Raw genomic sequence first — 15,771 nt, forward strand, 5'->3', positions numbered from 1 at the left:
TCAGAGTTGCTTGCTAACTGATTCCCAATGACTCTGGCTGGCTCATAACAATGCAAAACAAGAGAATTATAGTAAAACCAATTAAAAGAAAGAAAGAAAGAAAGAGGGGGGAAAGTGACAAAAACAGACTGCATGGAAATAATGGAAGCTGATTTATTTAGGCAGAGGGAGGAAGATGTCCCTTTTTGGTTTAATGTTAATTGTAATGAAAATAGTGGGACGTAAAGCATCTAATGAACCACTGAAACTTCTATTGATTCATTTTTGATAGACTTTGATATGTATTTTATTATAGAGGATTTTTTTCATTATTTTTATGAGTAAATATACTCTACCTACTTAATTAAGTAAAGCATTGGACACAAAAGCACTAACTAAACCGGTGTATTGCTGTAAGTTTAGGATTGCACTTAATGCCTCAAACTACCAACACATCTACTGCATTAGCAATATTTTAAATAAAAAGGAAAATAAAGAGAAAAAACATTCTCTGTAAAAACCAACCATACTCTGGAAGGATATCAAGTTGTTTCTCCTTATGCCTTCAGTTTTCTGAATAAAGCAACTTGAAGCTAAAATTTCTTTCTTTCTTTTTAATCTTTATGTGGAATATTGTTTTTCTGTTTTACTTTCAAAGATGACTGCATTTCTCAAGGACTTCAATTTAAAGCAATTCTAAATTTGTAATAGCAAAACTATAAGAAAGATCAATCCTTTATAAAATGTTAGGGGCTTAAGATATTCAGAAGAATTATTCTCTTATGGTTGCTATGATTCACTTGCTGTGTTGAAATAATCCAATTTCTTTAAAAGTCCTAAATACTTTTGTATTTCTTATTTTAAAGGGTTAATGTGATGAATAATTATCAGAACCAATTATTGCCTAATTTATTTACTACCTGATTTTTGTTTTTGTGTAGGAATCTGGGGGCTACACTCCCCAAAAGTTGGGAGAGGACATAAAAATGATTCCATTTCATTTGAATTTAAATTAACCAGCTACAACTGATATGATTATTAGATACATGAGATTAAGATTCCTTTTCTGCCCCATTACAAAAAACTACAGTTTGACAATAGCTTTTAGATTGGGTCTGAGAACTACACCCAAGAATTTTAAAAATTATCCTGAGGTTCTGTGTTTTAGTGTCCTTAATGGATGTGCTCCATTTGTAGTATCCAGAAGGTACTGTTGAAGAAGTAGGACTATTTGTATATCATCACACTTTATCCATATAAATCTCACATTATAAGAAGTCTGTATTATAAACCATTTAAACATCAATGGACAATGCTGGTTGTGTGTAGCCTTCTTAACAGTTGCAAATGGAAAGCTTTATATTTTCTCCAGATCTTCTTCCCCAGATGGATATTGATCAAGATTCTGTAAAAGACCAGGTTCGGACATATGTCCAGATCTGGCAGTGGTAAGAACTGAAGAAACCATGCTATGCCAGTGTAACCAGGACCCCCTGAATGGGGCCTTTTAATCAAGTAGTTGAGAATAATCTCTTTTATAGCTTGCATGCTGTTGTAGCTCTTGATGCTTCAGCTGTTAGGCTGGGAAATGTATTAGGAGATGATAACATGTAATAAATTAATCCAAATCCTTCAAGGTATGTCCAAAGCTGATTTGTACAGATTATTACTTATTTATCTCCCAATCTTCTGGACTTTGAGCCAAACTCTTGCACAATTATATAAATAGAAAGTAACAATCCCAACAATTGCAATGTTTCCAGTCTTTCCTTGCCTCATGTTATTCCTGAATTCTGAGTCTTGCCTGCCAAAGCTTCTCCTTGTCAAGCTTTTGTTAACCATAATCTGTTGAACAAATTATAATGGCTGAATTCACACACTACACAAAAATGCTATAAAATCATAGTTTAGAAAGCACAGTGCTAACTTGAACAGCACAGTAACCCAAACCAAATTATGTTATGGTTCAGCACAATACATGAACTCTACAATTAGAATCACAACAAGCACAATTTTGTGTTGCTTCCCAAACCATTATTTTCTGCGGTCATCTGTATTAGGGTGAAAGAACTAGTCAGCAATCATGTTCTGGTCATTAGATGGCAGCAAAAGGGAGCAATTCTAACCCAGATTATTGCAACACGAATCTGATTTCTCTAGTCTGGGTTCCTGGTTTATTTTTATTTTCTCTCCTCTTCTTTAGACCAGTCTTTGCTCCCACTGCTTCCGACTGATTGTTCTTGGGCTACAGTTCTTATCAGATCTTGAAAGGACATTCTAATCTATCCTTCAACCTGATGACCGACCAGCATTGTCCATTGGAGCACTGTTTGGGTCAGTGGGAACTATAGAACAAACACTGTGGTGAAGACAAGATTGGGAGATACAGTTTCATCCATTCCCCTATATCTTAACTTAAACAAGGCCATGATATAGGCTGGGCTAATGATGCATCATGCCAGTCAAGGCAAGCATTAAATCAATAACTCAGGGATAAGATTTTTCTTTCCCTCTTTCTCTCAATCTTTCTCTCTGGCCAAGAGGAGCTTATAACTTAAATTACAATAATATCCAGGGGAAGACACCTCTTTCACCTAGCTATCAGAAAGAAGCCATAGACCAAGTTCAGTCTTTAAGAATTATGTTCCTTCTATGGGGTTCCCCTGTGCTATTAGCAATCTCACCTGGCTCCATAAGATTTTGGCTGACTGTGCCACAGCATGGTAGCTTCCAATCAGCAGACTTCATGTTAAAATAGTATACCAGGGGGTCAAGAGCACTGTTAATACTAGCAAGGGCCATAGCTGCACGCTGGGCTGAGCAAGTGAAGTGCAGCAATCCTGGAGCTGAAAGAACGCCAATACGGCCCAGGGTGTGTAGCACATGGATGGTATGAAAAGGGAGAAAACAGAAGATGAGAAGGCTCATCACCATCAAGAGGGTTTGAAGGGAATGCCTACGCAATGAAGATGACTGCATTGTCCCATGGCCCAGATTCATAATTCGGTGGGCAACCACAATGGAACAGATAATGATAGTAAGGAAGGGCAGGAAGAAGCCCAGGGCTGAGGAAAATAGGATCATGGCTGCCAGACTTCCATTCCAAACTTGGGCTGGGAAGTTTTCCATGCAGGCGGTGTTTCCGTTGGAGAAGCGATGAGTCACGGTGCTCTTGGAGAAGAAGATCAGCAATCCAATCCCTACCAAAGACCAGATAGCCATGGAGAGCAGCACCCGATACAGAGGCCATTTGAGGCGCAGGTAGAAGACAGGATGGACGACAGCCACATAACGCTCCAAGCAGATGCAAGCCAGGAAGAGGGTACAGCAGAACATGTTGGCCAGGAAGAGGGCATTGGTGACCTTGCACAGGCCTTCCCCAAAGGGCCAGTCATTGTGTCTGGCATGATACACTGCCTGTGATGGCAGCGACAGGGCAAAGAGCAGGTCAATGATAATCAGGTTGTAGATGAAGATCATGATGGGTGGGGCCTGGGCTCGGTAGACCCAAGAGCTCCATAAGGCCACGCCATTTGAGGCCAGGCTCAGGACGCAAACCAGGCCGTAAACGATGGGTAATAGTAAGTGCTGGAATGCTGCTTCAGCCACACACTGCAAATGTGCTGAGTTGTTAGGGAAAGAGCCTGGCATTTCCCCCAAAGGGAAGGCTGTATCTGTGCCATTCCTCCACATCTGCAAAACAAAAATAAGACTTGCATTTTAGTTTAACCCAGAGCGAAACACCAATCACAGCAGTCCTCCTGTGAAGTGGAAACTCTGAGGCTGGAGTATTTCCATTGCTTTGCTGGCTGCATGCAGCTGCAAGGGCAGACATATGGGTAGAGAAAGATTGGACTGCCCACATTCTTTAAGGTTTCTTTCTTAAGGGCCTATCCACTTGGCCTGGTCTCCAAAGATGCCTACTGACTATTTCTGAAGAACACAAAGATGCCCAGCATCTTTCTCAGACTTGTTTTCTGACCCACCGCGAAAGCAGCCTTGTTCTGGTTTTCTCTCCCAACTTTAAAAGGGGTGTTTTTCAACTTCCACCAGCACAAGCCATGCCAGGTGTCAGTCTAAAGCCAACTATTCTGAGACAAGTTTAGGGTTACGGTCTGTCCTGATCCTACTTCTCCTCTGAGGCTACTGTGAACATGGCATCCCTTCTGGCTGCTGGCCACTCATTTTTGGCAGCAGGAGAGTCAGGGCTGTCCCATTGGACCAAAAAGCCACCTCGCTGACTTCTTTTCCCAGCCCATGGGTAGCAGATGAAGCAGGGGAAGAGTTGGGGGGTGGGGAGAGGCATTTCTGCCAGCAACAAAAAGACCCATTTTTGCCCATGGAGTTGCTAGAGAGATGCTTCCCTTCAATGGTGGGATTCAAAAAAAAAATTACTACTGGTCCTGTGGGCATGGCTTGGTGGGCGTGGGAGGGGAAGGATACTGGAAAATCTCCAGCCAGAGGTGGTATTTGCCAGTTCTCCAAACTTCTCAAAATTTCGGCTATCGGTTCTCCAGAACTGGTCAGAACCTGCTGAATACCACCTCAGGTCCCCTTGCTTCCATTCCCAAGCAAGTCGGTGAAAAGGGCGCTTCTGCCCACAATCCTTCCATAATGCCATGGCAACTTTCCCACAGGGGTGCCTGTTCTGTATTAGCATACTCCAAACCCTGAATCCTGATTGGTCCACACGGACTGCAACCTGATTGGACAACTGAACGGCCGTGATTGGTGCGCTAAGAATCAACCGCGATTGGCCGAGCCGATCGCGGGAGATTCAAAGCGCTGTCATTGGCCGCCGGGCCGCCGGCAGTCCCTATACGAAGGGCTGCCACTGAGCGCAGGTCTTGTACAGAACTGTATACCGAATAAAGAGCTGAATGTTCACTTTTGGTCTCGCGTCTCTATGGGGACCAATCTACCCCATCTAACAGTGCCAGCAAAAAAGCTGAAGCTTGAAGACTCTCACTGGACCTGTGGCTCTACTAGGGGGGTTGCAGATGCATGGTCCCTTCAGACCAATTGGGAAAGCAGCTCTTTAGCTGCCAGTTCATGGAGCGGTGGGAGTCTGTGTGGTGCCAGGGGCAGCAAAAAAAAAAAACCCCTCCTTCTCCTCCTTTGCTTTATCTGCCCCTCTGGCTAGCAGGAGAAGTAGAGGAGAATGGCTCTTTCACTGCCAGTCCCCCAGTTCTAGATTGATTGCCCCATGGCAACGTTTCTCAACTTAACAGATAACAGATAATCAGAGTTGGAAGGAACCTTGTAGGTCATCTAGTCCAACCCCCTGCCCAAGCGAGAGACCCTACACCATTTCTGACAAATAGCAGTCCAATCTCTTCTTGAAAGTCTCAAGTGATGACAACTTCTCAGGGCAAGCTGTTCCATTGGTTGATTGTTCTCACTGTCAGAAAGTTTCTCCTTATTTCTAGGCTAAATCTCTCCTTGTTCAGTTTCCATCCATCATTCTTTGTCTGGCCTTCGGGTGCTTTAGAAAATAGCTTGACTCCTTCCTCTCTGTGGCAGCCCCTCAAATATTGGAACATTGGAACTTCAGTCATTTTAAGCATGCTGGCTGGGAATGCTTAAGGCTGGGAAACCACTACCCTGTGAGATTGGAGACATTGCAGCAGAATTCCCATAGATCTTCTGCTGCCAGCAATCGGCATCAAAGGTGGCGTTTCCCACCCACTTCTCTTCTTCCCTTCCCACTTGTGCTGCAGACTGACGCTCTCCTCTGCTGCATTGCTAAGGCAAAATAAGCATCCGGAATGCAATCAGCACTTCTTCAAACCAGTATGGTTTTCTGCTGGCTCTTGCCTTGAATAATAACACTTCAGTATGGTGGAACATTTAAATGTTTTCTTTCCATCATCAACTGAAGGAAGCAATTCATATCAACCATTCAGCTATTCATCCTTTCTGCCACCAGATAGGGGCACTGCCAATAAATGGTTTCAATTCTGGCACAGAAGTTACTAAACTTGGCAGCATCCAAAATGGATGTCAAATCTAGAATTCTGAGGAAAAGATAATGGCGGGATTCTGGGAATTGAACTTTTCCTACCTGGAAGATGCTCAGGTTGCCGTGGCAAAAATCCTCATGCTTTTCAGTCTATCCCTCCTCCCTTTACAATCTCCATCAACAGGCCTAAAATTGCACTTTAAGTCCAAGAGGACAGGATATGCAGACTACTAGAAAAGGACATATTTTCCCTACAGGATGCATATTCTCCTGGATTGACATGATTCTAAGAAAACAGCATATCTCAAGGATTCATAACAGTTGAGAGAAACATTTTATTAAGCTGGTTGTGTTAGAGGCTAAAGCAAACTTCAGAACTGGATGGTGGGGGAAGCATCTGTTTCATTTGGTCCTGTTGCCAGCTTCCCTCCCAAGCACCCTTGCCAGCTCATTTCCTCTCTGCTTTCCACACTTCCTGCTGAAGCTTCCCATGCCCCTAACTTCTGTCATGAAAGGAAGCGCTCACCATACCCCAGCGAAATTAGTTGGCTGAGAGAGATTGCAACATTTCTTACTCAAAGATGAGAATCAGTCTAGCATCTCTTAATTTTTTTTCTTACATATGCTGCATTTTTTATTAAACTGAACCACGCTAAAATTTCATTTGCAAATGAAAGGTAGAGCACTCTATAACTAATGTAGGAATGGCTCAGAAAGTGGGAGCATGTTGCCATATTCCTTCCCACATTAATTAGCAAACAGTTTTCATTTTAATCTGCCTTTCCAATATCTCTAAGGATTTGTTTAAGAAGATACACAGTTGTATTAAGAATGGTATCGATTCTTTGTCAAGATCTTTGTCTTATCTTTATTTATTTTCAAACCAGCCACCTTTCCATATGTCAATTAAGACAAAAGGAAGAACTGGCAGACCTATTGAAAATTCAGGTCACGAATAAGATCAAGTACTTGGGGATATATTTGACAGTACATTAAAAGAGAATAATTATATCAAACTTAAACAGCAGATAGTGCTAGATCTGGCGAAATGGGAAAATTTACAACTATCACTAATAGGGAGAATTTCAACAATCAAGATGAATATATTACCCAGAATTTTATACTTGTTTCAAACAACTCCAATTAGGCTTGGAAAAGACTACTTCGAAGATCTAAATAAAATTGTGTTGAAATATATATGGCAAGGTAAGAAAGCGAGAATAAAGTTAAAACTTTTGCAAGATGCTAGAATTAGAGGAGGATTTGGTTTGCCTAATTGGGAGTTGTACTATCAAGCTACAAATTTGATGTGGGTTAAGGAATGGATAACACTAAGAAATACTAGATTGTTGACATTAGAAGGACATGATTTGTTGTTGGGATGGCATGCTTTTTTATGGTATAAAGGAACTAAAACACAGGGGTATTTTAGAAGACATTATATACGGGAGTCTCTGTGGTTAAACTGGGAGATTAAAAGACAATGTTATTTGAAAATTCCAGTCTGGTTATCGACTATTGAAGCATTTTCTTATCCTATCATATAAAAAAAAGGAACAAACTGTTAGATATGGTGAAATATTGAATGAAAAGGTTGAACTCAAATCTATACAAAAACTAGAGGAACAAGGTATAAAGATGAATTGATTTTCATATGCACAAATACATTCAAGGTATGATAAAGATTCTAAAATGGAAGGTTTCTATGATAAATTGACTGATTTAGATAAGATTTGGCCAGGCACTGATGAAAAGGTAATTTAAAAACTGTATGGATATTTATTAGAAATTAAATTAGAAGAAGAACAAATTAAAGAAACTATGATTGCTTGGGGGGAGAATTTTGGATAAAAAAATCGATTTAGAGAAATGGCAAAAATTGTGGTCTCAAAATTATAAAATGACAATGTCAACAGCATATAAAGAAAATTTGTATAAGATGTTTTACAGGTGGCATTTTCCCCCGACAAGAAGAGCAAGAATGTTCAAGAATAAATCCGAAAAATGTTGGAAATGTCATCAGACACCTGGCTCATATTACCATATGTGGTAGACTTGTGCGGATGCTAAAAAATACTGGACTAAAACCCACATGTGGTTGGAAAAAATGACAAAAAAACATATGTCTTGAAACCAGAGATATTTTTATTGGGAATTTTACCTGAAATATATAGTAAAGACTTGAAATACCTGATTGTAAATGTATTAACAGCGGCTAGGATTGTATTTGCTAAAAACTGGAAAAATGAGAAAATACCATCACAGGAGGAGATCATTAATATTGGAATGTGCTGAAATGAGTAGATTGTCATTTGAAATTAGAGAACAAGAGGATAAACAATTTTATAAAATTTGGGATCTTTTCTATCAATGGTTAGACAATAAAATACAGTAATGAAATATGTAGACTTTTAGAAAATAATAAATATATAAAGATGTACTTCTTTCTTATTATATCTACAAAATGATTTTAGGATAGATTTGGGATGATAATATGAACTGTTATAAAATAAACTAAGTAAATTATGATTAACTTGTAAAACATGAATGAATAAAAGTATAGTCAAATGATTGATTAATAATGATACTAAGGTATTTAATTTTTGATTGAAAATATGAGATTATATGCAATGTAATTGTAATTGAAGACTATGAAATGGAAGCACAAAACAATTCGTAAACCAACCAGCACACTGTATGTACACATACGGGAGATAGGTTGATGTTTTTATGTTTTGTTTGTTTATGTTTGTTTTTAAAAACCAATAAAAATTTAAAAAAAAGAATGGTATCAATTTATCTAAATATATATAATTCCCCCCCCCCCAATTTTTTTTAAATATTCTTATGGCTATTATCTCAGGGAGGCAATTACAAATTGCATTCTACAGAGTAAAAAGTGCACAAACAATGAGAAACCTGAATTTTTCCTATTTAATTTTTTCAATTAAAGGTTTACTTCCAATGTAGGACTCTTTGAAATTTGTATGCATTTCTACCTTGCTTTTTTTAATTATTCCGGTAAGAAATGTATCTAGCAGATTGGGAGAACCTGACGATAGAATTAAAGGAAATGCCATTGTCATTAAAACTTTACTATCCCAATTCCAGACCAAGAGCAATTCAGTTGTAAATATGTTCCATTTTTTAGGAAAACAAAACAGATCTTATCCAAATTTATTTTAGGAAATTATGTTCACATTTCACCCACAAGGCATAATAGTCTGAGGCTGTTAAATGCATTAAATTGAAAGGCATCAAAATAATGTGAAAGACATCAAAATAATGTGAAAATAATGTGTTGCTATCTGCAGCATCCATACCTTGGGTGTCTTGGTGATATAGAAGATGACCACTCCTTTGCTGGCTCAAAGAACTTGGACAAGATGAAAATGGGTGGGAATTATTCTGAAACAACATTATAGGCACCCTATCATCTTGGCCTGGTTTCCTGTTTCAAGGCTAGGCTGGCATAGTTTTTTAAAGAACATTTGTGGCATTTACAACTGCTGAGACCTCAGTGTTACAGATTCATTGTAGTCAGTGGAAATAAAATTGGAAATACTTCCAATTTCTGTCCCTATAAAACTGATATTTCTTCAAGCATATCATATCATCTCTTGGGAAACTGCAGCATAATAGAAATTCGTTTCTTGATTTATATTTTCTGATCAATTGCATTTACTTTGTCAGAATTGCATCCCTTGATGATCCCAAAGGACTAGATAATATTCTTCCTCTTCGTTTTTCCCACAACAACCCTGTGAGGTAGGCTGGGCTGAGTGAAAATGACTAGCCAATCACCTAGTGCACTGCTGTGGCTGAGAAAGTAGATCTCTTTCATTGTTGCATCACACATTTCCCTTCTGGTTTTACACTAAACCAAAAGCTAATGAAACATTTCATATTCTTTGTTTCTTGTTCTTCCAGTAAAAAATACTTAGAAAAATCCCCCTGCTGCAAACAAACAAACAAACAAAAAAACCACCCATAAGGTTGTTTTTTTAAACCACTAGTGTATTAACAAGTAAGAAGAGAATAAGTAGAATTATTTTTCAGAATCCAAAACATCTTATATACATTATTAGTAATTTGCACACACCAGAATGAAGGGCTAAGACTGAGATATGATGGCATCCTTTCCATGGTCCCCTAGGAAGGAGAATTAAACTCAGGATATTTGGTTCACATTTCACCTCATTTATTCTTAGTCATTACTGTATACTATAATAGCATCTCCTCTGCCTGCTGTGAATGTGGTTTCTGCAGTTTTGGATGTTCTCAGAGAATTTGGGTATCACAGATTTAATTCTCTCCCAGCTGCTACCTTACAATATTTAAGAGAGAGAGGGAGGGAGGGAGGGAAGGAGTGGGAGGGGTGGAATGTGTACATTCTCTGTGGAGATAATGGACTATATCCAACACAGTTGAAATGAATACTGCAGGTTTAAATATGCCCCTTAGTTGGATTAAGCTTTATGAAATGCTTTAATTAGTGCGAGCTGCTTTTTTCCCAACGTATCATTTTGCTTCTATTATCCAGGTCTGTAGGCTGGAGTAGCAATGGGGAAAAAGTACACAAACAAGATGCAGAAGGTCTCAGGTGATGAGGGGGTTGAAATTCCCCTCCTAGGAAGTCATAGCAAAGGAACTTTCCCTAAGCTGTCATTTTGCAAAGCAATTGTGTCTTTCTCACGGCTGAAATTTTGGGGCATTTTAGTCCCAACAAAGTGAACATATAAGAAGACTGGTATGCACAGTTGTGCTATTTTGTAAGTTCAACTGTTTTCATGATTAACAATATCTGTGTGGTGTGATTGTTAAGCATGGACCATGAAACCGCAGAGTCAGATGCTCATTTAGTGAGAAGCTCCTAGATTACCTTGAACCAGCCTCTTGAGCTTAATCTACCTCACAGGGTTCTTCTGATGACAGAAGTTGATGGTTAAATCGTACATGTGGTGGAGGAAAAGTGCATGGGTTTCTGCAAGATGGTGGTGTTGCAGGAAATTACGAGACTCAGACCTTGGAATCCAAAAATAAGTTGGTTTTATTTGCGCAAACAGGTTCAGAGTATTTTAGTGAGAGTCACTTCTGAACAAACTTCTTATAGAACAGCACATGCCTATATACTTCTTCAGAAAGGGGCAAAACACAGAAATATAACTAAACTCTCTAGCTTGTGGTTTGGCTTTTCACACTTCCTTGTTCTTTCTTTTGCTAATACCACTTATTTCACTATCTATAAAACTTGTATCATTATTTCTCTATAATTAATATATTTTTATGTCCTGCCTTATTCCCCCCTTTGAGACTTTAACAATTAAGTCTCACTTTTATGATGTCTTAGATTAGCCCTTGCGCATATAATGTTACGTATTCTATCGAGACAGGGAAGTTTGACCACACTGAACAGGAAACTCTTATCTAGGCAACTGAGCAAGAAACATGTTGTGGTTTCTTCAACTCAGATAAGCACTTTAAACATATCAACTTTTAAAATTTGGGACCCCTCTGGGTCATCTAGTCCAACCCCCTTTTTGATACATAAAATCCTTTAAAAGAATTCAAAAGAATATATATCTCCACCACTCACTCTATCCCTAACACATTAACATCTGTTTTACGTGTTCTTATTTTCAGCCATGCGTAGAGGGTCAGCTTCCGGAGTGACACCAGTAAGGCCTCTTCTGCCCCGTATGTTGCCTGCCCATTGCCGCTAGGGCAGTTATAGGGGGCACTTCTTCAAGCGTACCACTCATTAGACTCACCCATGAATCCCCTAATTGACTTAAATCCCCTATATTATTTCTCAAACTAGTACTTATGACAGGGGCGTCTCCCAAACATCATTTCAAAAGGAGATAACCTAATCCTTTTATTACTTTTGATTCTTTTAAACTTTGATAGTACTACATCTCTTATAAAGGGAATCAAACAGGAGAAAAACATTAGAACCCAGAATCCTAATACAGCAGACTTTGTTGAACCCTTCACCATCCCAAATTGCTACGCTCCAAAAATTTTATTATTAGGGCTAGCTGGTTTTGCACACTGTTATTTTCCACACTTTCCTTTGGCTAAGGTTCCCATGACTGCACTCACCTCCTTTAAGGGGGTTTCTACCATAGTTTGTAGTCAAATTTAATTGTATGTCCATTAGCTCCCAGAGTGCCGTCCTCCACCTACGTGTAGGCCCTTCACTGGTATTTAGGGATTCAAGGGCTCTTTGCTTTCCAAGCCTGAATTTATTCCTTCGATATGGATTCCCCAATATTGCTTTAATGAAAGATTGGCCTTATGAATCTCATTACACAGAGTCCAAACCACCCAGTGGGGAGGCTAGTATAGGCATATTTTTCACATTCCCTATACATACCTTCTGGGGCAGTCCAGTTGCTATTATTTGCTTCATGATTCTTACAATAACACACTTCACGACTAGTCACATTTTTATTAGAACTTCGCTCAGTCCAGTCCCATTGGGCAAAACACATATGGCCACCCACAATCCTAATTTGTTGGATTCCCATTAATCTTCCATATTTGATTCCACACACATACACAAAAGCACACAAAGGTCTTGTTGAAGCTATTTTAGACAATTCCCTCCTCTCTTCACTTTTCCTGTAATAAGTTGCATAGAGAGCTTATATTTCTACTAGTTATTTTAAGCTCAGCATCTTTCCTAAATTCTTATCTTTTGCTTTACAAATTAATATTCATCTCCCAATTCTGGCTATTGATGCTGGAGTTAGCTTTTCCCATTTATTAGGGGCTAGTGGTAATCACACTGTTGGTCTTGGTTTTGATCGTGTTGCTTTTTCAAGGTTCCTAAATTGTTCAAGTGTTCTTAGGCCACTTTGGTCCCATAAAAGTTTGATACAAAGTTTCTCTCCTTCCTTTCTATTGTGAAAGTTTCCACTCAGTGTAATTTCCCAACTCCCACCATCCAAACATTCAGTATTTACACCAGTTTCAAGACAATTATAAGATCAGCATGTTCTGTGGTTGTTATTTTATGTGGGGGAAATAACAGTCCTAAATAGAAAAGGAATGTACAGTTTCTTCCTTCCAGTATTTTATCAAAACCCACTGTCCTGCCTTAAATTTATGTACAACGAAGTCCAAGGTGGTGTTTGTGCAAGTATCCCTTTTTGTCTTAAAAGAGAAAGAGACTGGGACAATTCAAGAATATATTTTCTCACAATTTTGTCTGTTAACTCAGTTCTAGGCAAACGCTCCTTCCCATAGCATGGGATCCCCAACAGCATCTCATCTCTCCTTCCACTACTTTGGCACTTCCATCTATAAAGTAGTGCTACACAATCATGTTGGTCTCCTTCACTTATTCCCTCTCTCATCAAGAATTGAGCAAGGTTCACATAATTGCTTGTGGAGAGTACCAAATTGGGGTCTTCTATGAGGATTCCCTCATACTTTAGGATACGAGAATTGGTTAACCATCTCTGAGCTCTTTGAGGCAGGATGTTCCTGATCTGATGTTGGGTTGTAACCACCAAAGCCCCCTCCCCAAATGTGGGGTTTCTTCTTTCTTGTACTAAAAGAGCTGTGGCAGCTATAGCTTGAATATATACTGGCCACTCCAGTATTACAGGGTCCATTAATTTGGATAGGAAAGCTACTGGTTTTAAGAGACTTCCCTATTTTTTTTTTTGAACTAAGAACCTAAGTATTTAACTTGGGGTTTCACTAATTGGCTTTCTTTCTTATTGCTTTAGTGAACTCACTTTTACTTGAAGTTACACTCATTGTTAAGCACTAGATTTTTTACTACCTGTCTCTGCCCTGGGTGTTCTGTCCCTTATCTTTCTAGTTTGGATCTCCCAGCCTACGCTGGCTTATTTTTTTTTTTTTTTTAAACAAGTTTTATTAATTTTTAAAACACACAAATTATCATTATTCATTACATGTTTAAACCTTTTTCCATTGTAAATTTAACAAGTCAGATAAATTATGATTCTGTTTTAAACCATTTCCATATAATATACCAAAACCTCTTATTCAATTTCTCTTTACTTCTCTTTACTCTTATTCAATATCATTATTATTATTTCATCTGATTCTTTCTGACTTAGTTACCATTATTCTCATTCTATATTTCTACAAGTTTTTACCAATTCTCCCCCAATAAAGACATATACACACAACACACAAAACATAAAAAAAAATCTTTTTGAAAGTAACTTGGACCCAGGTGTCTCTCTCTTCATGGACTTCAATTATATTCATGCTCATCTTACATATCATTACTTATTTTATTTACCATTCTAAGCCTTCTATATTAACTTCTCCACATATTTCACACTTCTTAATTCTACCTTAATTAATCATCTTAGTTTAAATCATTATATTTGTATCTTTTGTCCATTTTTATCATCCCTTTGTCTCATCGCTTATGAAAAAAAAGAAAATCAGTTTCTCCTGAAATCATTAATCAGAGTATGATGCCTTTCTATCTCCCCCTAAGTTAATCAAATTAATCTTTAAAATAATATCTAATACCCAATCAGATTTTGCTTGGTACATTCTATCTAACTAATACATCCAACACAATTAAGTGCATAATTAGACAATAAATCCAAATATTAAAAAGAAATACTATAATAAAAATTTTATAATAACATCAATACCATAATTTTATTAAACTCTTTAATTAAAACAATATTCTAAACCTCTCCTATTATTAAGTTTTAAAGCCAATCATTTTTAAACATTTTAACATTTTAATCTCTTATCAACTCTTAAACCATTGCAATACTACCATCTCATCTTATGTACCTTGCAAAATCTTTTTTTTTAAAAAAAAAATATACTTTATCCATTATCCATAAAAATTCCTTTTTCCATTTAATTTCAAAACATTGTAGCTTTTCTCCACCTTTTCCCTTTCTTTCTTCTCCCAACAAACCTTTCTACCCCCCTTCTTCTAGCCTCTGCCTTACCGGCTTCCCTTCTCTGTCGTATTTCTTTTCCCCTTTGTTTACAATCATCATATTGGTTTTGCACTTTATTTTTCCCTTTCTTAAATGTTTTTTTAGATCTTAAGTCCTTAAGTCCTTTAGTTTTCTTCTTTTCTCTTCTTTTCTTTTCTTTCTCTCTTCCTTTTTTCTGGATCAAATTCTGAGATTCATTAAAGATGGCTCCTTCCTTTCTTTCTTGTTCCTCTGCTGTCTTCATCTGTTGTAATTTTTGTTGATAATTAGTAAGCGCCATTTCTAAGAAAAGGAAAGCTTCTTCCACACCATCTTTACCATTTTTTTTTGCTTGTTCATATTCTTTTCTTAGTTCCTCAACAGAAAGAGCCATTATAAATCTTTTCTTTTCTTTTCTCCTTCTTTCTTCTTACAACAACCAGAATATTCAAAAGAAAATAAAAAAGATAAAACAGTCCCAAAGTTATCAATCAGTCCAAACCAAGGCAGAGTTCTCACTTTCTCCTTCTGGGGTAATATCAATCAAAGAGAAAGAAAGTCCAAATCTGTTTAAAATCTTATTACAATATATTCTAGTCTTCAAATCCTTAAGGCATCTGCTCCAACAAAATCTTAGCATACAAATATTTTCTTTTTAATCCTCTCTCTTCCCACTCATCGCTTAAAACCAATTTCCACCTAAAAAATAGGTTTCTTAATATCCAGTTATTTATTCCGTAGGAAAAGAGGGAAGCTATCCTTTCAGCACCTTCAAGCAGCCGCTTTTTCCTCTTCTGGCAGGTATTATTCAGAAAGTCATACTTTTCAGGAATTTTATTAGATATGTCTTAGAGTCCTAGGAGCCAAGAAAAACTTTCTCCTCTCAATCACTTT

The 15,771-nt window shown here is 37.8% G+C and overlaps 1 protein-coding gene across 3 annotated transcripts in view; it reads right to left on the reverse strand.

Moving 5' to 3' along the window:
- Positions 1-308: 308 nt before the first annotated feature.
- The window catches only part of LOC113415710 (uracil nucleotide/cysteinyl leukotriene receptor-like), a 37,809-nt gene continuing 22,346 nt past the window's right edge, over positions 309-15,771 (reverse strand). For 2 of the 3 annotated variants that reach the window (XM_087955065.1, XM_087955064.1), the window contains one exon: positions 309-3,672. In XM_087955065.1, the coding sequence (XP_087811191.1) occupies positions 2,605-3,672 (1,068 nt within the window). In that variant the 3' untranslated portion in view covers positions 309-2,604. Of the gene's footprint in view, positions 3,673-9,264; positions 10,250-15,771 lie in introns of those variants that run through there. The other variant, XM_087955066.1, reaches the window with a different exon arrangement.

Source organism: Notechis scutatus, chromosome 2 (genome assembly GCF_049901735.1).
Source record: "Notechis scutatus isolate UNSWTSFEM ecotype Mainland chromosome 2, rNotScu1.2, whole genome shotgun sequence".
Classification (NCBI taxonomy): Eukaryota; Metazoa; Chordata; class Lepidosauria; order Squamata; family Elapidae; genus Notechis; species Notechis scutatus.